General features: G+C 39.9%; 1 protein-coding gene across 3 annotated transcripts in view; it reads left to right on the plus strand.

The window, feature by feature from the left end:
- Positions 1-22,063, plus strand: part of KCNIP4 (potassium voltage-gated channel interacting protein 4) — a 1,009,396-nt gene that overhangs the window by 553,248 nt on the left and 434,085 nt on the right. Inside the window, exon 1 of one of the 3 annotated variants that reach the window (XM_066280674.1) lies at positions 16,426-16,529. The exons of the other annotated variants lie outside the window; for them this stretch is intronic. Within the exon in view, the coding sequence (XP_066136771.1) occupies positions 16,430-16,529 (100 nt within the window). The 5' untranslated portion in view covers positions 16,426-16,429. Of the gene's footprint in view, positions 1-16,425; positions 16,530-22,063 lie in introns of those variants that run through there. 3 annotated transcript variants of the gene reach the window in all.

Consider the following 22,063-nt stretch of genomic DNA (forward strand, 5'->3'; position numbering starts at 1 on the left):
ACTTGAAACCGTGTCAACACAGTAAGGTCTAAAATAAAGGGGCAAAATAGCATTTGTTATCCTTCTCACTGGCACAGAGGAATGGGAGGAGTTAAACCTCCTGGCAGCAAGAATTTAGAGCAGGGGTAGTCAACCTTTTTATCTCTGTTAGTATCTCTGTTAGTAGTAACATTTTCTAGCCGCCCACCGGTTCCACAGTAATGATGATTTATAAAGTAGGGAAGTAACTTTACTTTATAAAATTTATAAAGCAGAGTTACAGCAAGTTAAAGCATATAATAATAATTACTTACCAAGTACTTTATGTCGGAATTTTGCTAAGTTTGGCAGAATAAATCTTTATAAAACAACTTACTATAGTTAAATCTATCTTTATTTATATTTTATACTTTGGTTGCTCCGCTACCACCCACCATGAAAGTTGGAATGCCCACTATTGGGTGGTAGGGACCAGGTTGACTACCACTGAAAGGGAATGTCCCAAAGGGGGCCCAGCACGTGCAAGCCAGGGTGATACCATAGGAGCCACACTGCACGACTTTTAGATGACCGAAGACCCATCTGGATGCCCATGTTTTGACAGTAAATAATCACACACACACACACACACTCTTTTCTTTATACTCATACTTTGACACCATATATGGGGGCGGGAGGGGGGCTCGGGTTACAACACAGTTCTCTTCCTATGACAGTGGTATAACCTAAATTTTGATGTAAATTGAAACACACCCTAGCCTAACACAAATTGGAACACTTGTGCTTTTAATGGTTCCAGGGAGTGTCGGTAAGCGCACTGGGGGATGCCAACTCCCTCACTGCTAGCCTGCATTACTATGTAATTTTCCGCCCCGTGCAACTAAACTAGTTTGCCCACCTCATCTGTAAGTTTGAAGCCTCAAACACTCATGTCTAAATGTTTTTAAGTTTTTATGGGAGTGGGCATCGTAAACTTGAAACATCATATGTCGAGATTGTTGTAACCTGAAGACCCCCCCCTGTACCTATAATAAAAATGAATGTTTGTTTATTTAGCAGGATATTGGTATTACTTTGAAAAGGTCGATGTAAGTACATATTCGCCCATTTGATTTCTTCTGTGACTTTTAACGAGATGGTTTTTCCCAAAGGAAAGTGAGTCATAAAAAAATGACTTAGAGTGTTTTTGGAACACTAACAAATATATTTTTCATGATTTTATGTTAATTCATCAAAATGATTTCTATCTTCATTAATCAAAATGTGTTGATTAACTTTATGTCAAAATCATTTGGCTTTAAAAATTAAGAACGAGGCAGTTGGTATTGAATTGGGAGTTTGATTTAATCCAAGTTACTATAAAAACAATTCCAAATACTCAGTAGCCCAGACCAGATGCCATTTTTTTTTCTCCTGCTAATGACAAGCATTTGCATCCCAGGAGGGAACAATGAACCACTTTGCCAATGTCTCCTGAATGGTTGGCCATCCAAGAAGTGTAAAGCCCAGAGCCGCTCTTAAGAACAAACTGCTGTTACCTGTGAGAATACCATGTCAGGCAGCTTGTGTTCCTAAAGAAAAGCGATGCATGAAACCCTGTTGCCAACACAGAAGCCGACTTCTGTAGAGATGATTTAATAATCTAGGAGGCTGCATCCATCAGTGTAGTGGCTAGTTAAATTATTTCAATAAAGCAAATTTGAATGTTCAAATACAGTGAAAAGATAATAGAAAAATAGGAGGAAAGTCACAATATTGCAGATTAGTGATGATCTTAGAACCTCTGGACTGTGTTCCAAAGTTCAGATTGTCCTAGAATCACTCTGGATTTTCCAGTTCAACTCACGAGTCTATTTGATGAGCTTCTGAACTTCCCAAGAAACCGACTCTTAAACCTTCTTCGCGCGTCAGTGCCATTGGACCTCACGTTATGGGGTTGCCAGTGATCTTACTTCATCTGCACAAAGTGATAAGCAAAGCTCTTTCACACCAACCTGTTAGTGATTCATGTTTTCTGCCACTTAAGTTATTTTGGGGATACCTGAGGTGCTTCATGTGAAAAATGAAAGTGTTACTGGTGAGATTCCAGGCATGGTGATTCTTTGTTGGAAGGTCCTGGCTTTGGTTTAAATCCTCTTTGTGCCCTTACACATAATACATCATTGGTTTCTTCCTCTTTTGCTTCCTCTCTTTTGTCCCTTCTTTATTTACTGCCGCCCCTACTGATCCACCGAAGTATTCCAGGCACGTGAATAAGTACTTGGGATAGAAGGGTAAATAAGACATGATCCTTTTTCTCAAGAACTCAGTTGCATACAGGAGATAGTTATGTCAATCAGCTCCTAAACCTTGAGAGAATCACAATTGGGCTAAACACATAACAGAACAAAGGGGGTCCATCTTGTCTGGTTGGGGGAAGGGGTTTGAGAATGACCCCACCCAAGGTAAAACACTTAAGCTGATTCATAAATGATGTATAACAATTTCTTGGGGGGGGGGGAGTGGTTGGATAAATCAAGCCAGCATATGGCTACAGCAATAGTTCAGCATCCAGGACTTGAATCCAGGGTGTGAACACAGGTTGTCGGAAGGTGAGCCCAGAGAGTTTCTCAGGGAATTGGGAGAAACCTTTGCTTTGCTATGGTTGGGGATTTCATTCTGCAGTCAGTGAGATAGCCCTGAAACTTGAAGCTGGAGAATGACTTATTCCAATCCCTCTGACAGCAAGGTAGACTGAGGGTAGATAAGAGGGAAAGAGAGGCTTTGAATTTTAGCAGCATCGTGTTAAGTAGATATCATAGCCCATCTCTGGTGCTGGAGTCTGGACACACCTTGGGAGCAAAGTATCCAGAATTCCCATCTCGTTCTTATAACAACAATAACAGCAGTGACATTGATTTATTTGTTTATTTGTTTTACTTGGTAGTGATCTTGGCACTTCACCTATTTTAAGTATTTCAACTCAACAATGCTGAGGTGTGACTCCTGTGTGCGTTTTATAGGTGCAGTAACTAAGGTGAAGGAAGAGGTGGCATCTGCCCAAAGCTCTGGAGCTACTGAAGTAGCAGGTGATGGTCTCACTGCGACCCAGTGGGATGAGAGTAAAAGAGAGATTCAGAAGGTCATCTATGACCTTCGCGAGAACACAGCTAGGCCACAGTTGTTACAGCAACAAGAAATAGGAAAAGAAAATACAGGGAGAATCTGCTCTAGAATTATTGGAATCTGGAAGCCAGAGTTTTAGGGCTCCAGACACACAACTCCTCCCCCCACCTTAGATAGTTCACTCTGCCTTATGCATTTGAATGGCTGAAACCAGCTGGTCAAGGTACCATCCAGTGCCCAGTGAACAACCAGAGTGCTGCTGTGCCTTTTCCTTGATATCTTTTTCTTCTTGCTGCTGTAAGTGGCTGGTGGACAGCTTCTACTCCAGGATCTCAAATCTGTTTGTCTTGACTCATGTGCATTCAGCAGCCAAATGCCCAATAAGTCTATGCAAAGCCTCCTCCCAAATTTAGTTTGAAAGAGTCATAAAATAAAAATTGCCCTTCAGCATCCTATAACCACAGGATACCTGGTGTGTTAGCAGTTAAAGTAGAAAGATGTTGTGATAGGCCAGATCTAAGGTGGCCACCAGATCCCATGCCCTGGCATGTATCCCCTGCCAAACCCCTTTTCCCTGAGTATGCGTAGAACTTGTATCTATGATAGGCTGTCATGACCATAACTGTGATGCTGTATATGGCAGAAGTGATTTTGTAGATGTAGTTGAGGTCCCCAATCAGTTGACCTTGAGTTCATCATAAAGAAGGCTACCTTAGGTAAGACTGACCTAATCCACTAATCCCTAAAAAGAGTTCAGAGAGATCTGAAAAATGAGAGAGATTTTCTTGCTGGCATTGAAGGAGCAAACTGCCATCTTGCACAGAGGCAAAGGCACTAAGAGCAACTTCTAGAAAGTAAGAGTGTTTCCTGTCCAACAGCTAGCAAGAAAACAGGCATCTCAGTCATACAACCACAAAGAAATGCATTCTCTGAACAACCAGTGGTCTCAGGAGAGGACCCAGAGCTTCAGATATCATCATAACCCCAGTCAAAACTTCCATTTAAGCCCGAGCAGAGGGCGCAGCTAACACATAACCAGACTCTTTATCCACAGAGAGTGTGAAATCTTAAGTTTGTGTTGTTCCCAGTCACTGAGTGCGTGTTAATTTGCTATGCAGCAGTAGAAAACCACAGCAGTTGCTCATTTCACAGTTCAGGGAGGTGCTGTTCTCAGTGATCAAACCAGCCCATTTGGCTCAACTGGCTTGTACTGTTGACCCTTCAAAAAACTTTTTATCTGTTTATGACTCTTTGTATAAATTTAACGTAACATGCCCTCAGTTATCTATAAAAGTTAACCTTTAACTCTTTGAGGCCATTTTGTGTTATTTAATGAATGCCTTTTCATTGTGTTGATGATCATTTTTCTTCTCAGTGTGGTCCTAGTAGCTGCAAGTCTTTTGTTGGGTGTTTCATATAAAACATAAGCTTAATTACAATGCAAAACTTGATTCTAGTATGATATGAATATTATAGCATTATAGTTGAAGTATTTCTGTTGAAAGCAAAGTTATTAAAAAGTGATTAAGTTAGAGTTGTTCGCAATTAAACTACAACATATAAGTAGCATGAAAAATCGTCAAGTAAGTTGTTCTCTATTACTTTACATATCGTGTATTTCTTTTGTGCTATAAAATAAAAGAAAAAAAACAATGTTTTTACGCTATTACAATGAGGAAGTATATCAACTGTAATGAGGAACAATTTTTTTGGAAGGACTAATATTTGGACTAAAATCTGGCTCAATATGTATCTGCAACTAAGAATTCTATAAAGCAGGCCTAAAAACTGTAGAATTGCCCTGGGTCTAATGATCACATAAATAATCCTGTTTCAAGTTATTTCAGTCTTACATGATTTTATGATAAATGAATTACGCATCAGACAACTTTTTGTCTCTCATTACTTTCCTAGTATTGATTTAGAGAAAGATTACCTCTGGTGGAGTCATGGGAAAGGGCACCATGTGGCTGCTGTTTTGTTTTTTATTAGATCTCAAACTGAACTATCTACTTTATCTAAATCAGCTTCACACATATGAACGTTGGCATCCATCATTGGCGATTTATTTCGCTTTGCTTGGTTATTAAGATGGCTGCATCTCAGTGTTGCCCCTCACTTTAAGTAATTACATGTGAAGCCAAAAAAAAAAAAGAAAAAAAAAAAAGGGATGTTCCAGGGATGGATTCGAGACAGGAGCTAGGACACAGAGCGATGCATAGACATGTGGAGAGGTTCCCAGTACTGCCTCCAGTTACGTTGGCATCTGAAGCTCCCCGGTGAGAGGAAGTTACAGCGAATGCTGGGAGTGAATCATCAAAAGCACAGAATGGAAATTTGTAGGCACTCACCGCAATTTAAAACTATCTTACTTCTAGTTGAAGAAAAAACTTTCTAGAGAAGTTGGAGAAACTGATGGAGCTCCTGTCTATTCTTAACCACGTCGAGTTTAGAAAATGTGTGACTCTCGGCTAGTTTTTAAAAAGCTGGGCAAATGTCTCCCCGAAGGCTGTGTTACTTGCTGAGTGATAGTGTGTGAGCAATTAATGCAGTGTTTCTCACGGTGCAGTCCAGAGGAGCCCTGCATTAGAATATTTGATTAAGTGGAGATTCATAGGCTCTATCAAGATCCACTAAATCAGGATCTTTGGGAAAGACCTAAGGATTCATTTCTGAGAAGCTGTCTAGGAGGTTCTAATGTGCATTAAATTTTAAACACCACCAGTATATATATATATATATATATATATATATATATATATATATATATATATATATGTTTCAATTTTTTTAAATTTAATTTAATTTTTTTTATTTGTTCATTTTGGAAAGGAGAGAGAGAGAGGAAGAGAGAGAGAGAGGGAGAGAGAGAGAGAAAAGGAGGAGGAGCAGGAAGCATCAACTCCCATATGTGCCTTGACCAGGCAAGCCCAGGGTTTCGAACTGACAACCTCAGCATTTCCAGGTCGACACTTTATCCACTGTGCCACTACAGGTCAGGCCATACCACCAGTAAATATATATGTATTTATTTTACATATGTATTTATGTAAAAAAGTTCAAGAAAATTCTCTGTTCTCTCTTGCCAATGCTGGATAATATTTCTCTTATTTTTAACCCCTCCCCCCACTTTAACTTTAATAGTATGAATGCACTAAAGGAGCTGATGTGTTTTGCGGTTACTGCCTATTACCTTTGGATTTTTCTTTTTGTGTGTGTGTGACAGAGACAGAGAGTCAGAGAGAGGGACAGATAGGGACAGACAGACAGGAAGAGAGAGAGAGATAAGAAGCATCAATTCTTCATTGTGGCATCTTAGTTGTTTATTGATTGCTTTCTCATATGTGCCTTGATCGGGGTGAGGGGGGCGGCTATAGCAGACCAAGGGACCCCTTGCTCGAGCCAGCCACCTTGGGCTCAACCTGATGAGACTCGGTGAGCCTTGCTCAAATTAGATGAGCCCGCGCTCAAGCCAGTATAACCTCGAGGTCTCAAACCTGGGTCCTCTGCGTCCCAGTCTGACATTCTATCCACTGTGCCACTGCCTGGTCAGGCTATTGTCTCTGAATTTAACTTCCTTTTCCACTGAGCAGGTTGCTTTTGCTCTTCATCCTGGAGACAAGTTTGCCTAGTGTTGCTTTCTTACCATTGAGGATATTTCTAGTCAAGGAATGTTGAGTGTGATGCCTAGGTGGCCGGTGAGGCTGCTGGAGCAATGGCACATGTCCTTGGACATGAATTTTCTTAGCAGAGGAGAGAACTCTGAAAATCCAGTTGAACTTGAGTCGAGTCTGTAGTCTGATGCTACCCTGATACTTCATTGTATCTGTTTACCCTGAGAAATGTTTCAGAATGCAAGGTGACCAGGATGTTCTCAAAAACCAGTGTCCCTGAATGTTATTCCAATGATATTTACATTTTTTTTCTTTGCAACAGGAATGCCTAGATTCCCATTTTACTTCAGAAGAGTGATTTAAAAGTTACGTCATTAAAATGAATAAAATTTCCCATATTACTGGTGTTGAAGATGGTGATGAACTTGATGGGTGGATGTGAGCATTGTGTTTTCTTTAGAATCCCAATGTAATTGAAAATACCCTGTTCCTTCCTATCCATGAGGTAGCTGGGAATAATAATGGCATTTAGCTAATTGAGTTGTTCCATGGATTTATTGGTAAAATTCATATAAAGCATTAGAACAGTGTGTGATGTGTAGCAGGGGTTCAATAAGTGATAGCAGTAATAGGTACCATTTATTGAGCATTTACAACGTGACAGCCTCTGTTCTAAGTGCTTTGCATGAATCATCTCAGCAATCTGCTCAAGTCGTGAAGCTCTAAAGTAGCGGACTGAAAATTTGAACACAAGCAAGCTCCTAACCTCTGCCTTTCATAAATGGGGGTCATTATTTCTTCACATTATTATGGAAGTACATTTCTCACTTGATGCCTTACTGCTTGCTTTTATTTTGAAGTTCATTCTGAAGGGCCAAATACTCTCCCTACTCATTCAAACAGAGGATGTAGCCAGGCTTCCCTTGGATCCAACAAATGCCAAAGAAGCGGAATGAGTTAGAAGCAGGCAACTGATGCTCGTTTTGCATCAGAATGGGAGGTGGAGGGAAGAAACTTCACAGGGGCATCAGAACACGCGATCTGGCTGGCTTTGAGCGTTTTCCGGGCTCTGGGTGAATTCTCTGGCAAGTCTAGTCTAATTTTCCAATGCTCCCATAATGTAGACTGCTCTTGCTATGAAAAAAAAAATTTTTTTTGCCACCTAATATCTGTGTGGTTTTGTTCTTCTACTTCCCACTGCCACTCAGCCTGCGTGGGGTCTCCCGCTCTCGTGGAATTCCCCACACTCCCTCAAAGACTGTTTGGCCAGATGCTGCTGAGGAGATTAGTTGTTTGCAATTATAACTGAATCTCTGTCTGATCCGAATCTCTGGAGTGAGACCTGTGTTTAAATCCTGGTTGGGTGTTTTGTGATGTAGTCCACTCACCCTCTGTTCCTCAATTTCCCCTTAACAGTGGAGCTAATAATGGTAACTATCTCGTAGGTTGTATAAGAGGATGCAGTGAAAGAAATAAAGTATTTAGATCACTAATGTGCCAACCAGTAATGACCCTACAAATGTTAGGTATTACCATCTAAATTCAGTTTTCATAGATTTGAAGTTTTGCAAAGACTGGAGACAGGATTTTTATTCCCCATGCCACCTTGTATGGTACCCGGACCATAAATCTAACAAATGAATAAATGATAAATAATCAAAAAGAAATAAGTAAAATGAAGTTTAGTTTTTGACCAGACTGACAACCTGAGGCTCTGAGACTAGGGGGAGAAGAAAGCCCCCCACCCTGCCACCTGCACTTTCTTCACCACCCACCCCACCCCCACCTCCATTAATACCATCTCCATCCAACCTGGAATCAAAAGAGCAGGAAAAACCACACTCTACACACCCTGCCTCCACCATCAAAGGGCAGCTTCAGCTCTCATATTGGAAGAAAGCATTGTTTTCCTTCCAGAAAGCCATATTGCCGAAAGCGAAGCCAAAATGGGCTTACTCCTGCCAGTAACTGGTGATCTTGAATAAACTTCACTTTAGGGATAAGCTCTGAAGTGCAAGAATAAGAGTGTCTATAATTAGGTGTGCTCATTTTTCTGGGGACAGCCCAAGAAAGCCTTCCTGTGGCTGCAGAGCCTCTGTGAGTCCCCAAAGCTGCTTTGTCAAACTGTCTTTTAAACAGCAAGACCCGGACCTGCCTCTAACCCTCCTCATTAGTTTCTCTGGTCTCGGGAACAGGTCTCAGTAGCCACTTTTGGCAGACTGGTTTTTGGCAGACTGTCGTAAGAGCATCCTCCTTCTCTCCCCACTGCCTAGTACTTACCCCTTCCGCATTACCCCACCACCACCACCACCACCACCACCATTGCAGGGATGCAGAAATTTCCTGCATCTAAAATCATACAATCCACAGAAGGATTTCAAAACCATATTTTGGAGAGTCACAATACAGTGCTCGTTGCTTATCCCACTGATGTTCGTACGTTAGTGAAGGGAAGCACTTATCAGGAACTTACTGAAAATCTGGCCACTGTGACATCCTTCACATGTGAACTCTCCTGATAGTCAGTGTACTGTATAGCTAACTGGCTTCTGATGCTTTGGGAAATGGGGCAATTCACTACTTCTTCCCAAGCCTCTGTTTCTTCATCTATAACAGGGGTCAGGAACCGTTTTGGCTGAGAGAGCCATGAATGCCACATATTTTAAAATGTAATTCCCTGAGAGCCATATAACAACCCATGTATGTTAAATGTTATCCAATAAAAATTTGATGTTGTCCCGGAGGACAGCTGTGATTGGCTCTAGTCACCCGCAACCATGAACATGAGTGGTAGGAAATGAACAAATTGTAATACACGAGAATGTTTTATATTTTTAATGTTATTATTTTTTTAATCAAAGATTTGTCTGCGAGCCAGATGCAGCCATCAAAAGAGCCACATCTGGCTAGCGAGCCATAGGTTCCCAACTCCTGATCTATAAGGTAAACATTAAAATCTTTATCTTCCTGAGTGACTGCGAGGCTGGGCCAGTTGGTGAGTTGAGCCCAGTACTTGGCAAAGTCCATACTCTAATGAAGCCCAGGCATCATTTACAAACTTCAGAGCACACAATCCTCACAACACCTTTAGGGGAGTATATTAGCCCCATTTTGAAGACCAGATAACTGAGGTTTAGAAAGTTTAAGTAACTTGAATAAGGTGAAAGATCTGGTCTCTTTTCTCTGTTGGTCACTCTAGTATTTGTCCCATAAAAGGGAATGCCAGGCACTAGGCAAGAGAATAAATTGGATTAGTGCTTTAATTTGATGCTAAGCTATGACAGCAAGCTATGAGTTATTGACAAAGTCATTTTGCCTACTAAGTCTGCAGTGGTCTTTCAGAGGAAAATCAAAGGACGGGAGTGCGTGCGTGCTCTCCCAGGTCCCTGTCATCCTCCCCACCAGCGGGGTTCAGGTGTTTGGTACAAGGAGACCTTCCCTGATGCATTCCTTATATTGATTTCCTCGGTCATATTGTCAGGAACTGCCAAGTTATCCTCACGTTAAACGCTGAGAGCAGAATGCAGCCAACGTGTTCCAGAGGGTGGTGCACATGACTTACCTTCAAGAGGGTGTCAGGAACATGCCATGCTGTTGAGTAGGCTTCCTCGGCCTGGAGCCTCTGAAGAAGGAGTGCAGAAACACCAGCAGGACCCTTGGCCAGACATGGCACCCAAAGTAACAGGGGACGAGGTCCTGGCAGGTGAGCGAGAGAGCAGCAGGCTTTTTGGGCCAGGTGACAGTAGCAGTTACATTGTTCATGCAACAACTAGTCCCTGCCTCTTATATTCCAGGCACTACGCTAAATTCAAGGCTACTCCAGTAAAGAGGATGGACAAAACTCTCTGCCTTCCAAGGCAGAAGGTTGTGTTCTAACAGGAGAAGATATTAGATAAAGAAACAAAGAGACACAGGGGTGGTGACAGTGCTCTGGAGAAAGATACTGCTTGTTGAAGGGGGGGGGGTGAGACCAGGGTCCCGTCTGGGGAAGGCATTGCGTTCTCACAGTGCGGTCAGTAATGGCCTTGCTGTGATGGGCATTTTGGAGCCAAAACCTAAATAAAGTCACTTATTCATGGAATGATCTGGAAATAGACATTTTAATAGAGGGAACAAAAGCCTGAGCTTACGACGTAAACAATCCGAAAGGAAACCCCACATGCCCTGGTAGGAACAATTCCGCTCCACGGAACTCATAACTCTAACATTCAGACCAAGTGGATGTCAGACTACTCCGGACTTTTCACTAGCGACACGCTCACACCAAGTTCTCAGTCCAACAACATCGACTTTATTTTGTTTTTAAAAAAATTGTGTACATCTTAAGGTGTACAATATGACATTTGGATATACATTTACATAGGCAATGTTTACAACAGTCAAGCTAAGTAACATGTCAATCTCTTCACATGGTTAGTTACCTTTTCCTTGGTCATGAGAGCCCCAGAAATCTACTGTCTTAAAAAAAATTTTAAGAATACACTACAGTATTATTAACTGTGGTCAGCATGCTATACTTTAAATCTCTGGAATTTATGCCTCCTGCATAATCACAGCTTTGCACACCTTGACCAACATCTCCCCATCTGTCCCATCATCCTGCCCTTGGGAACCACCATTCTACTCTCTGCATCTATGGATTCAACTTGTTTAGATTCAACATGTACGTAAGATCATGGAGTATTTTTCTTTCAGTGTCTGGCCTATTTTTGTTAGCATTATGCCTTCCAGGTTTATCCATATTGTCAAAAGTGGCAGGATTTCCTTATTTTTAAAGACTGAATACTATTCCTGTGTTTGTATGTGTCTGTGTGTGTGTGTATCACAATTTCTTTATCTGTTCATCCATCGACAGATTGTTTCTATCGTTGCTATTATGAATAGTGATGTAACAAACACGAAAGTGCAGGGGTCTCATCGAAGTGCTGATTTCATGTCCTTCGATATCTACCCAGAATAAGGTTTGCTGAATTTTGTGGTAATTCTGTTTATAATTTATTCAGGAAACTTCATACTCTTTTTCACAATGGGGGTACTAACTTAGATTCCCACTGACAGTTCATAAAAGTTCCCTTCCACCTATATTCTCACCAACATTTACCTTTTATATATTTTTTCTTTTTATTGAATTTCTTGGGGTGACACTGGTTAATAAGTTTATGGATTTATTTCTATGATACACATTCTTCATATTGCAATGTGTGCCCACCACCCAAAGTCAGATCATCTTCTGTCACCTAGCCAATGCAATAGATGTGAGATGATATCTCATGGGGGTTTTGATTTATATTTTCCTGATGATTAATGGTATTGAGTACCTTTTCACATACTTTTTTGGCTGCCTGTCTTCTTGGAAAAAGTCTATTCATAACCTTTAACCATTTTTAAATCAAGTTATTGATTTTTTTTTTTTTTTACAGGGATAGAGAGAGAGTCAGAGAGAGGGATAGATAGGGACAGACAGACAGGAACAAAGAGAGATGAGAAGCATCAATCATCAGTTTCTCATGGTGACACCTTAGTTGTTCATTGATTGCTTTCTCATATGTGCCTTGACTGCGGGCTTTCAGCAGACCGAGTAACCCCTTGCTTGAGCCAGCGACCTTGGGTCCAAAATTGTGAGATTTTTGCTCAAACCAGATGAGCCCGCGCTCAAACTGGCGACCTCGGGGTCTCGAACCTTGGTCCTTCCGCATCCCAGTCCGACGCTCTATCCACTGTGCCACCGCCTGGTCAGGCTGCTATTGATTTTTTACTATTGATTTATATGAGTTTCTTATATATTTTGGATATTGATCACTTATCAGATATATGGCTTTAAAATATTTTCTCCCATTCTACAAGTTTCTTTTTCATTTTGTTGATAATTTTCTTTGCTGTGCAGAAGTTTTTTAGTTTGATGTAGCCCAACTTGTTTATTTTTGCTTTTGTTGCCAGGACATCAACTTTAAACATAAATATAAAGGACCTGATCATTAACTTTCATTTATGAGACAAGTTCAAGGGCTCTTTTGGGTAGAAAAACAGAAAAATCCCTTCTGGAGAACACAGGTTGATGTGCATTTAAGCAACAATAATAATTAAGCAGGCAGAAAGATCCATGAATTTAGTTAACTACTAGTTTGTAATCTTCTCATGTTATAAAGTTACAGGGGTTAATGGATTAATTAGAATGTCACAAAACAGTTTGGTAGGGTCATTTTGGTTATAACCTTCATTCCTGGGCTGGCAAATGTTTGTGCCTGGGCTTAGCTATTTAATGCAGTTAAAGCTGTGTGCACTAATGGGAAGGAGAAAGGGCGTGGAGGTGAACAAATCAGTGTTTGAATCTTGATCCCATTACTCACCAGCAGCAGGACCTTGAGGCTACTAGTTAAACTCTCCGATCTGTTTCTCTGTAAATCCTATCTAATTATACTGTATCTAATTTCAGAGAGGCTAAAAGGGAAAAGCATTCTATGTAAAGCATCTAATATGTGGTAATTAACTGATGTTGACTATTGTTATACAACAAGTATGTATACTATCGGTCTAAGAAGTGTGACGTGCCCTGTGTGGAGGCATAGGGGTCCCATAAAGGAAAGGAAGGCACGATTCCCTTAAGTGTGAATAATTGCACCCAAGTAGCTATCATATAATGTATCATAAGACAAAAAAGTACCATAAGAAAAAAAGAAGAAGAAGAAGAAGAGATTTTCTCCAAATCAGCTTCGAGAAGTTTCATGGAATAGTTTTCAGAATTTGTGAGGCAGATATGATGTGCAAAAGATTTTTCAAATAGACATAGTGTTTTGAATAAAGCCTGGAGATGTAGGAGCTCAGAATGAGTGTGGGGGAGGCAGAGGAACTGTCAGGTAGAGTAGATGGACAGAAGTAGGGCCAATGAGGCGCCACCCTCCAGCAGACATCAGATGATGGACAGACCAGGATGCTCTTGGGAGGAGCTTAGCTTTTACTCAGTAAGGAAGAACATTTTATGAACTTGACTCCAATGGCAAGAGAAGTGAAGGCAAAGATAAATGAATGGGACTACATCAAAATTAAAAGTTTTTGCTCAGCAAGAGAAACTGATATCAAAATAAATAGACAGCCAACTATATGGGAACTGATATTTTCAAACGACAGCTCAGATAAGGGCCTAATATCCAAAATTTACAAAGAACTCATAAAACTCAACAACAAACAAACAAACAATCCAATTAAAAAATGGGAAGAAGACATGAACAGACACTTCTCCCAGGAAGAGATACAAATGGCCAACAGATATATGAAAAGATGCTCAGCTTCATTAGTTATTAGAGAAATGCAAATCAAAACTACAATGAGATACCACCTCACCCCTGTTAGATTAGCTATTATCAACAAGACGGGTAATAGCAAATGTTGGAGAGGCTGTGGAGAAAAAGGAACCCTCATTCACTGTTGGTGGGACTGTAAAGTAGTACAACCATTATGGAGGAAAGTATGGTGGTTCCTCAAAAAACTGCAAATAGAACTACCTTATGACCCAGCAATCCCTCTACTGGGTATATACCCCAAAACCTCAGAAACCTTGATACGTGAAGACACATGTAGCCCCATGTTCATTGCAGCACTGTTCACAGTGGCCAAGACATGGAAACAACCAAAAAGCCCTTCAATAGAAGACTGGATAAAGAAGATGTGGCACATATACACTATGGAATACTACTCAGCCATAAGAAATGATGACATCAGATCATTTACAGCAAAATGGTGGGATCTTGATAACATTATAAGAAGTGAAATAAGTAAATCAGAAAAAAACAAGAACTACATGATTCCATACATTGGTGGAACATAAAAATGAGACTAAGAGACATGGACAAGAGTGTGGTGGTTACCAAGGGTGGGGGGGGAGGGAGGACATGGGAGGGAGGGAGGGAGAGAGTTAGGGGGAGGGGGAGGGGCACAGAGAACTAGATAGAGGGTGACGGAGGATAATCTGACTTTGGGCGAGGGGTTTGCAACATAACTTAATGACAAAATAACCTAGACATGTTTTCTTTGAATATATGTACCCTGATTATTAATGTCATCCCATTACCATTAATAAAAATTTATTATAAAAAAAAAAAAAAAGGAAAGAGGAAGCCATGAAAAACTTTTGATTAAGGGAATAATAATATAAGGGCTGCATCTCAGAGTAATTACTCTGACAACTCTGTGTGGCATCAATACAACATGGAAACACTTGTAATAAAAATGAGAGCTAGTAGTGACTGAGCATTCACTCTGCTCTGAAAGTATTGCTCAGTTACCTCAGCAGTTTAATGCACCGAATACTATTATTGTGCCCCTTGTTACAGGTGAGGGCATTAAAGGCATAGAGTGGTTGGGTAACTTACCCAAGGTCACACAGCTCATAAGAGGTCCTAGACCTGAATCCAGGCATCCTGGCTCCGGAGTCCATACTCTGAAACCACTACACTCCTCTGCCTCAAAAGCTAGCCAGACATTAGGGATGCTTATATTCCAGCCTGCTCTACCTTGACCCGATCTTTCTTGGTCCTCAATTTGCTCATCTATGAACTAAAAGACTTGAATTTGCTTTCTGAGATGCTTTCTAACACTTTTTTTTTAATTCTATATTGTAATATGGGCCTGATCTATTTGGACAACAGTGGAGCAGGGGTGGGGGGCAGTGATGAATGATTGTGAAAGAACTATAACTGCAAGGAAACTTTTGTTTCTGAATTTTTTCCTTGAAAAATTTTCTGTGCCTCCAAATTTACTTAAATCAGGTTTTTTAAAAAGCACAGGTGGTACACACTGAAAATAATATATAGAGAGGTATATTGAATAGAAGTGAATTAATGCCTAAGGTAGCTGCTAAACTCTAAAATTTCCAAATATTAGGAATACTTATTAGTTTAGTATACCTATTATTTGAAACTAAATGCTAGTCACTATTCACTCCAGAATATTAGTTCACAATGACTCAAGACGGTGCCTTGGGATAAGGCAACTCATTGAAAAGAAGTAAGTCAATACTGCACGACACCCTTGAGCCTCATTTCTCTCTGCTCTCGTCTAGTTGGGACAAAACGCACACTTGACTCTTCCTGTCTAGTGAACAGTGTGTCTGAAGCAGCCGAATGCAAGCTGATACTCCGCCCCTCGGCATTTTCAGGTTTATTTCAAGATGCGGTGCTCTGGTCCCTGTCTGCTGCAGGAGTTCAGCCTTGGTTAGTTTCCGTTTCCAAGGCAACTGACCAGCCCAACAAAGCCACCAGCAGCCCGGGGTATGGGCTGGCTGGACCGGGGGCCACCTAGCCGTCCCTGCCACACATCACGTTTCCTGAAGTCCTTCTGCTGACCTCCCGGGTCTTCGGGTGATCTGCGTGTTACTTCATGCGTGGCTGTCTCTCTGTGTAAGAGTGACGAAACCCCCAGGAAGCGAATAATTCTGACAGGCTGACTTTATCCGGCTGCCACTTCTGCTGGCCTCTGCTACCGTGGACAGGATGAATGCATTTGCTCTCACTCACACCCTTCCTCTCAGCCTCTCCATCTCGTCTCCTTTCCCTTTCTCTCTCTCTCTCTCTCTCTCTCTCCTCTCTCTCTCTCCCTTGCTAGCTCGCTCGCTCTCACTCTCTCCTCCCCTATTCCTCTGGCAGAAGCCTTCTTAATGTAGTTTAATGGCTTTACAAAGAAAGCCAGGCAGACAAGCACTTCTCACTGGCTGTTATCGGACCATGACCTAGCTGACCATGAACTTGGAAGGGCTTGAGATGATAGCAGTTCTGATCGTCATTGTGCTTTTTGTTAAATTGTTGGAACAGTTTGGGCTGATTGAAGCAGGTTTAGAAGGTAAGGGAGTGCTTTTTAGTGACTTCTAAAAATTCTCTGTTTTGCAATTAAAATTTCTGAAGGGAATGGAAGAGGCACCTGAGAAGGAATCAGAGAAATGTATCTCTGGGGTGGACATGAAGCCAGGCAGGTATTTCAATGCAGAAATGATTAATATAAGATAAACTTTTTGTAAGTTTCAGTAATGGTTTCACAACTAAAGAACCTTAAACCTATGAGCAGCACTTTAAATCAAAACGTTCGAGCCAAAACTGAGGAAATGAAAGGTTTATAACTGGTATGTCTGCTTATCTTGAGAGCATTTAGTCCATATTGACCTTAGATTATTTTATCTTTATTATCCCCTTTTATTGTCTCAGCAAATTTTATTTGGACATGTTGTGAGGTTCCTCTGTTTGTTCCTATGCAAATGAATTCATCATTTGAAAATGGATACACATTTATTATAATGTCTTATGGTTTAAGATCGGAGCCTACGAATGACAAGCTTTTTGTAAGGCTGTCTTGAGAAGTATTTACAATATTACCTGTGTTCTAGCCCAGCGGAGAGTTTATGGGGCAGAGTCCCTGACTCAGACAGAGCTTAGCGCAGAAGCCAAACAGCAAAATGTTTTGGGAGTGTTGCTGTCTGTTTCTCAGAGCCTCGTTCTCCTGTCCTCCTCTACAAACATCATTGGCTTTAAAAAATAAGATGTGCACTTGCCTGTATCTTTCCCTGCGTTAAAGGCTTCTTTAAGAAGCTGAGGGAATTGATATTCTTGTTTTCTCACTGCTCCGAGCCCATTTGAGAGTGTGTTTGCGTACAACCGACCGTTGTCCCTCTGAAGTTGTCAGAGCAATTTTTAAACGCACCCCTTAGGTGATGTTTGATGTAGTTACGCTGGGTTATTCCTCTTGCTTTAAATTTGAAACTTGAGGAAAGATCCAAATATGTTATAAGTGTTTTGCATCCACAGCTAATCCAGCCCTCCAGAGGATGGCTGCCACATGTGGCATGAATAAGATTGCATTTACAAGTAGCAAACATCAAATTATAGTAAGTGTGTTACTCTGACGGAGGGTATCAGAAACCTCCCTCTGTAACTCATTGTGGGGAGGCGTGGGGGGGAAAGCAGGGTTTGCTAGAGCAATTTCAAGTTAAGTTTTCCCAGTCCTCTCTGACTGGAAACATTTGTAGTTCTAAAAAGAGGATAAAATTCTAAATTCTTGAAGTGTGACTGCTCTTTGAAACTGAGTGTATCTTGTGTATTGTCATGACACTAGTAACTTGGTTTGGCATCTCTGTTTACTAGGGTGTGTGTTTTACTTGGCAGATGTGATCGGAACCCCTCCTGCTTGAATGCCCTGGTTTTCATTGTCTGAGACTGACAGCTGCATGGAGTAGTGTCAGTATCCTAGATATATGGAGGGAGTTGTTTTACCCAATTTCATGCATGATGTGTGGTCCGTCTTGAAACTCTTTTGTTGAGGGCTTTTATTCCGGGTTTTGTGGTGACTCCTACTCTAGTATCAGTTCAGTTTCAGTGACAAAAACATTTACTCTTTCAAATGCATTTCTTTTCTCTAAGGGCTACTAACCTTTATAATTTTTTTTTCCTTTCTCTTATACCTTGTACTTCAAACTGCTGATTTTTAGGAACAGTTTGTCTCTTGTGTTTTATATTTTACAGTATCGCTATTTTTCCGGCCAGCACTGTGTACTGACACTGTAGAGAGAATGAGTGTTCTCTAAACTTCAGCATCACTCCATTCCGTGTTCCCAGTGCTCTCAGAAAGTGTTTCTAAATAGTAACATGTTGATACCCTTTTTTAAAAGAGAAATCGCATTTCATGTGTAAATGTTTGATAGAGACAGAGAACCAGAGTGCCTTCCGTTCTGAAGTTTGTTTGTGTAAGACTTTACTTCTAAAGTGAACACTAGTATCAGGAAAAAAAACCCACAACCCTTTAAAACTCCATTGAATCTGGCTGCCTACTTTGCTTCCTGGGTGTAGAACACGAAGGAATAGACTGCATTGTTACAGTCCATTGAACATCGCTTGAGTCAATAGGTGAGCATGTGCACGACTCTGAAGTTGTAGCCTAATTGTAGTTAATGAAAAGGAAAACCACGAACTATCAAAATAGCATCTTCAGAGATTTTTCTGAAGCTGTTTTGAAAATAAACTCTGATGCTCATTTTATTCAGATTCATTTCCCCACAGGAGTTCCCTTCCTCCCCCACCATTTTACATTCCTAAATTGGGGGCCATAATTTCTTCCAGCCTTTCATGTTTGTCTGCTCCAGTGTTCTGGTGAAGAGATTTGAGTATTAGGTAGAAAATTTGGACCTAGGTTAAAGCCTTATAAGGACTGTTTTGACAATTTATTTCCTAAACAATTAAACATTTTCATCTAACTTTAAAGTTGCTTTACAGTGTAGTTATTATTGCAAGTATAGTTTTTCTTTTTGTATTATTCTATGTGCAATATGCATTATGTTCTCAAGGACATATATGATACTATGTTCGCCTAATGTAATGATCTTGCTTTAAATATATAGAGAATAAATACACTTCAGAGTAAATGAATAACTTTAAAGTCTGACATTTTTATTTGCTTATCTTTGAGTAATTGAGCTCCCATTCTTTGCTGAAGACTGGGAAGTGGGTCCTGGATGTCCTGGTCCCTTTTGTTCTACACTAGGTCTGACCTGCGTAAACACACAATGCTATGCATGGCATATTTTCCTAAACAAAAAGAGTTGCATTTAGTGGGTGACATTCTTGAACATGGGAAAATAAAAACAATGACAGGAGCATAGATTCTTCAGGCCTCTTCTGCCATGCTCTCACTTTCTAAGCTTGGTAAGCCACTTTCCCTCTTTTGTGGTCTAAAATGAGAAAACTGGGCTTGATAATCTCCATGGAACTTTCCATTTCCAAAAGTCTCGGAGTCTAACGGGCAGTGACAGTTTGATGATTTATATAACGTATACCCTTTCTTATGCAATAGGTATCAATGGCCTATTTTGGAATTGATATGCAGTGCAGTTGTTGAACTAATCTCTCCTCCTCTTCCATAGGGAGATAATTCATCAGATCTCAGCGAGGTTTTCATGTATTTCAAGACAACAGAGAAATGTCCTTTCCTGTGGCTTTAGAATTTGACATTTAGGGATGCTATTTTAGACCGCCTTGTAAAGTAGTTTCTCATAACTTCCATGGGGTTCCAGGAACAAATGAGTATACCATGTTATTGTTTATCAACATTTCAAAGTTCAGTTGTTTTTGATTTTTGGAGGGTTGGTTATTTTTGTTTGTTTGTTTTTTTTGTAATTTAGTTAAACTTCAATACAATTTCTTTTTGAGAAAAGTAGCCTTAACATCAGGTCAGTATGAATACAAATAATAGTTTGAACTTGAGCAAAGTTTTGAGGCTAACGCACAGTGCCAGTGTTCTGAACTCACCGGCTCTCGCTACCCAGGGAGGAGTTTAGGAAGCTGCAGGGTTCTGCTGGCTTGGAATACTAAAACCTCACAACAGTAAATTGCCTCTTCTTCAGCTATAAAAATGAAAGTGGTTTTCAGTTAACGCATTCCAGGGAGAAATTGAATGAAAATTTTAATGGCAAAGCTATTTCATTATTTCTATATGCAACACTGGGCTGTGAAAATATCTACTTTTCATCCAAATTTGTATTAAATCATGCTGAAATAGTTACCGAATTAAGAACGAGGCATCCTTCTCTCTACTAATAATCTTGATAAAAAGTAAATTTTTATGAAAGTACCGTAACACACATACCTTGAAAAAAAAAATCACCTTTATTGGTATTTGTCTTTGATAAAAAAGACAAAAAGAAATCAGCTGGTAATCTAAGTCCTTTGTAGAATATGCGTTTGTAATTTTTGTGTGTGTTTATTTAGCTCAATTTATTTAGAAGATATCTATAGTTCTATAATACAAGCTTCTTCAATAGTTCTAAACAAAGTATTATCCATATTCATAGAGATGAATTTTTGGAACCCAAGTTCTTGATTCTCCTGTGCTGCTGACGGAGTGTGGATTCATTGGGTCCATCAATAAATTGGGCCAACTGCAAAGCAGCACCATGTGACCATTTTGTAATGTTTAATGAGGACCATGGGGCTGAGGATGACTGGGCAGGAGCTGTTATATTATCTCAAGTAACTTAGTTGAAATTCATAAAGCAACCTGTCTTTTAATTCTTCCATAACTCTATTTCCCCAAATACAGTGGGATGCAAAAGCTGATATACATTTGGACTATCAGAAAAGTTTTTCAAAACTGTCATGCTTAAGACATAAAAAATAATTTATGGTGATATTAGAAAATTTACACATACTGTCTTCCGCACTGTCTTAAGAATGGAAGTTACACCATTTGACTTCCTTTAGTGTTTCTTAAAGTTAACATTTCTTTTATTTCAAGAACATTAATGACTTAAAAGAGATTATTGGAAGAGGAAGATTTAGTATATTCAGAGATTACACTCAGAGAATCTAGAGTAATTTTGTGTAGATTCTAATTGCAGCATTTTATGTGATTTGGGCTATTACTTGACTTCTATAATCCTTATTTTTTAAATTTATAAAATGAAGTAATGGTAAATAACATTAATATTTTGCTTTATTGAAGATGACCTATATGTAAGGCATCTTAAATATAGTATTAAATTGTATATTAAAGTGTTAAACATAGTGTAATATTAGTATTAGTATAGTAATATCTCATTTAGTCTTTACCATGGTCCTCTAGTTTAGAAATTAAAAAAATAAACCTTAGACCTAGAGAGGCTAACTAACTTGGCTCAGAGTTATTCAACCAATAAAACATAAAGCTGAAGTTCAAACTCAGGCCATCAGGATCTGTGTTCTATTCTGTAATTTTAATTTTCTAGATCTTACAGCATAGTGGCTATGACAAATAATTTGGTAAAGAGGAGAAACTTTTAGGTCCATTATCTATAAACTCTTTCTACAATCCTTTCCTGTCACATTCATTCCATAAGTCAAATACTTCTAATCACTGACACTGTTTGATAAGCATAAATATTCATAGCAACATAGTAACACCACTATTCTAAATACAGCATAAAGGCTATCATAGAACCTCTATCTCAAAACTAACAAATCTTGTAACCTAAATGAATCTGCATTGCAGTCTCGTCAAATCAAGTGTAGATCTAGAAAGTGGACAGACTCAGAATGAACCCAGTTTGTATCTAGTTTGTTTGGAACTAGATGGGACAGGGAAGGGCTGGTGATTTTGGATAAAATAGAAACATTGGCCTAAGATGCTACAGTGTAAAGATGAGACCCTGAATCCAGGAAGAGTGTTATTTGTGAAAGGGTCAGAGATGTAAGGGGAAGATTGATTGGAGCATGAGTGAACGAAAGTAATAAGATATTCCATATTGGGATAAGATTGTCAAGTAAGAGTATCCAGCATAGAGCATAACAGTAACATCAGTGGGACTTTAGGCTTAATCAGGATCGTCATCAACAGAAAACACGTACTCCAATCTTTTT

The sequence above is a fragment of the Saccopteryx bilineata genome, chromosome 5, assembly GCF_036850765.1.
Source record: "Saccopteryx bilineata isolate mSacBil1 chromosome 5, mSacBil1_pri_phased_curated, whole genome shotgun sequence".
Lineage (NCBI taxonomy): Eukaryota > Metazoa > Chordata > Mammalia > Chiroptera > Emballonuridae > Saccopteryx > Saccopteryx bilineata.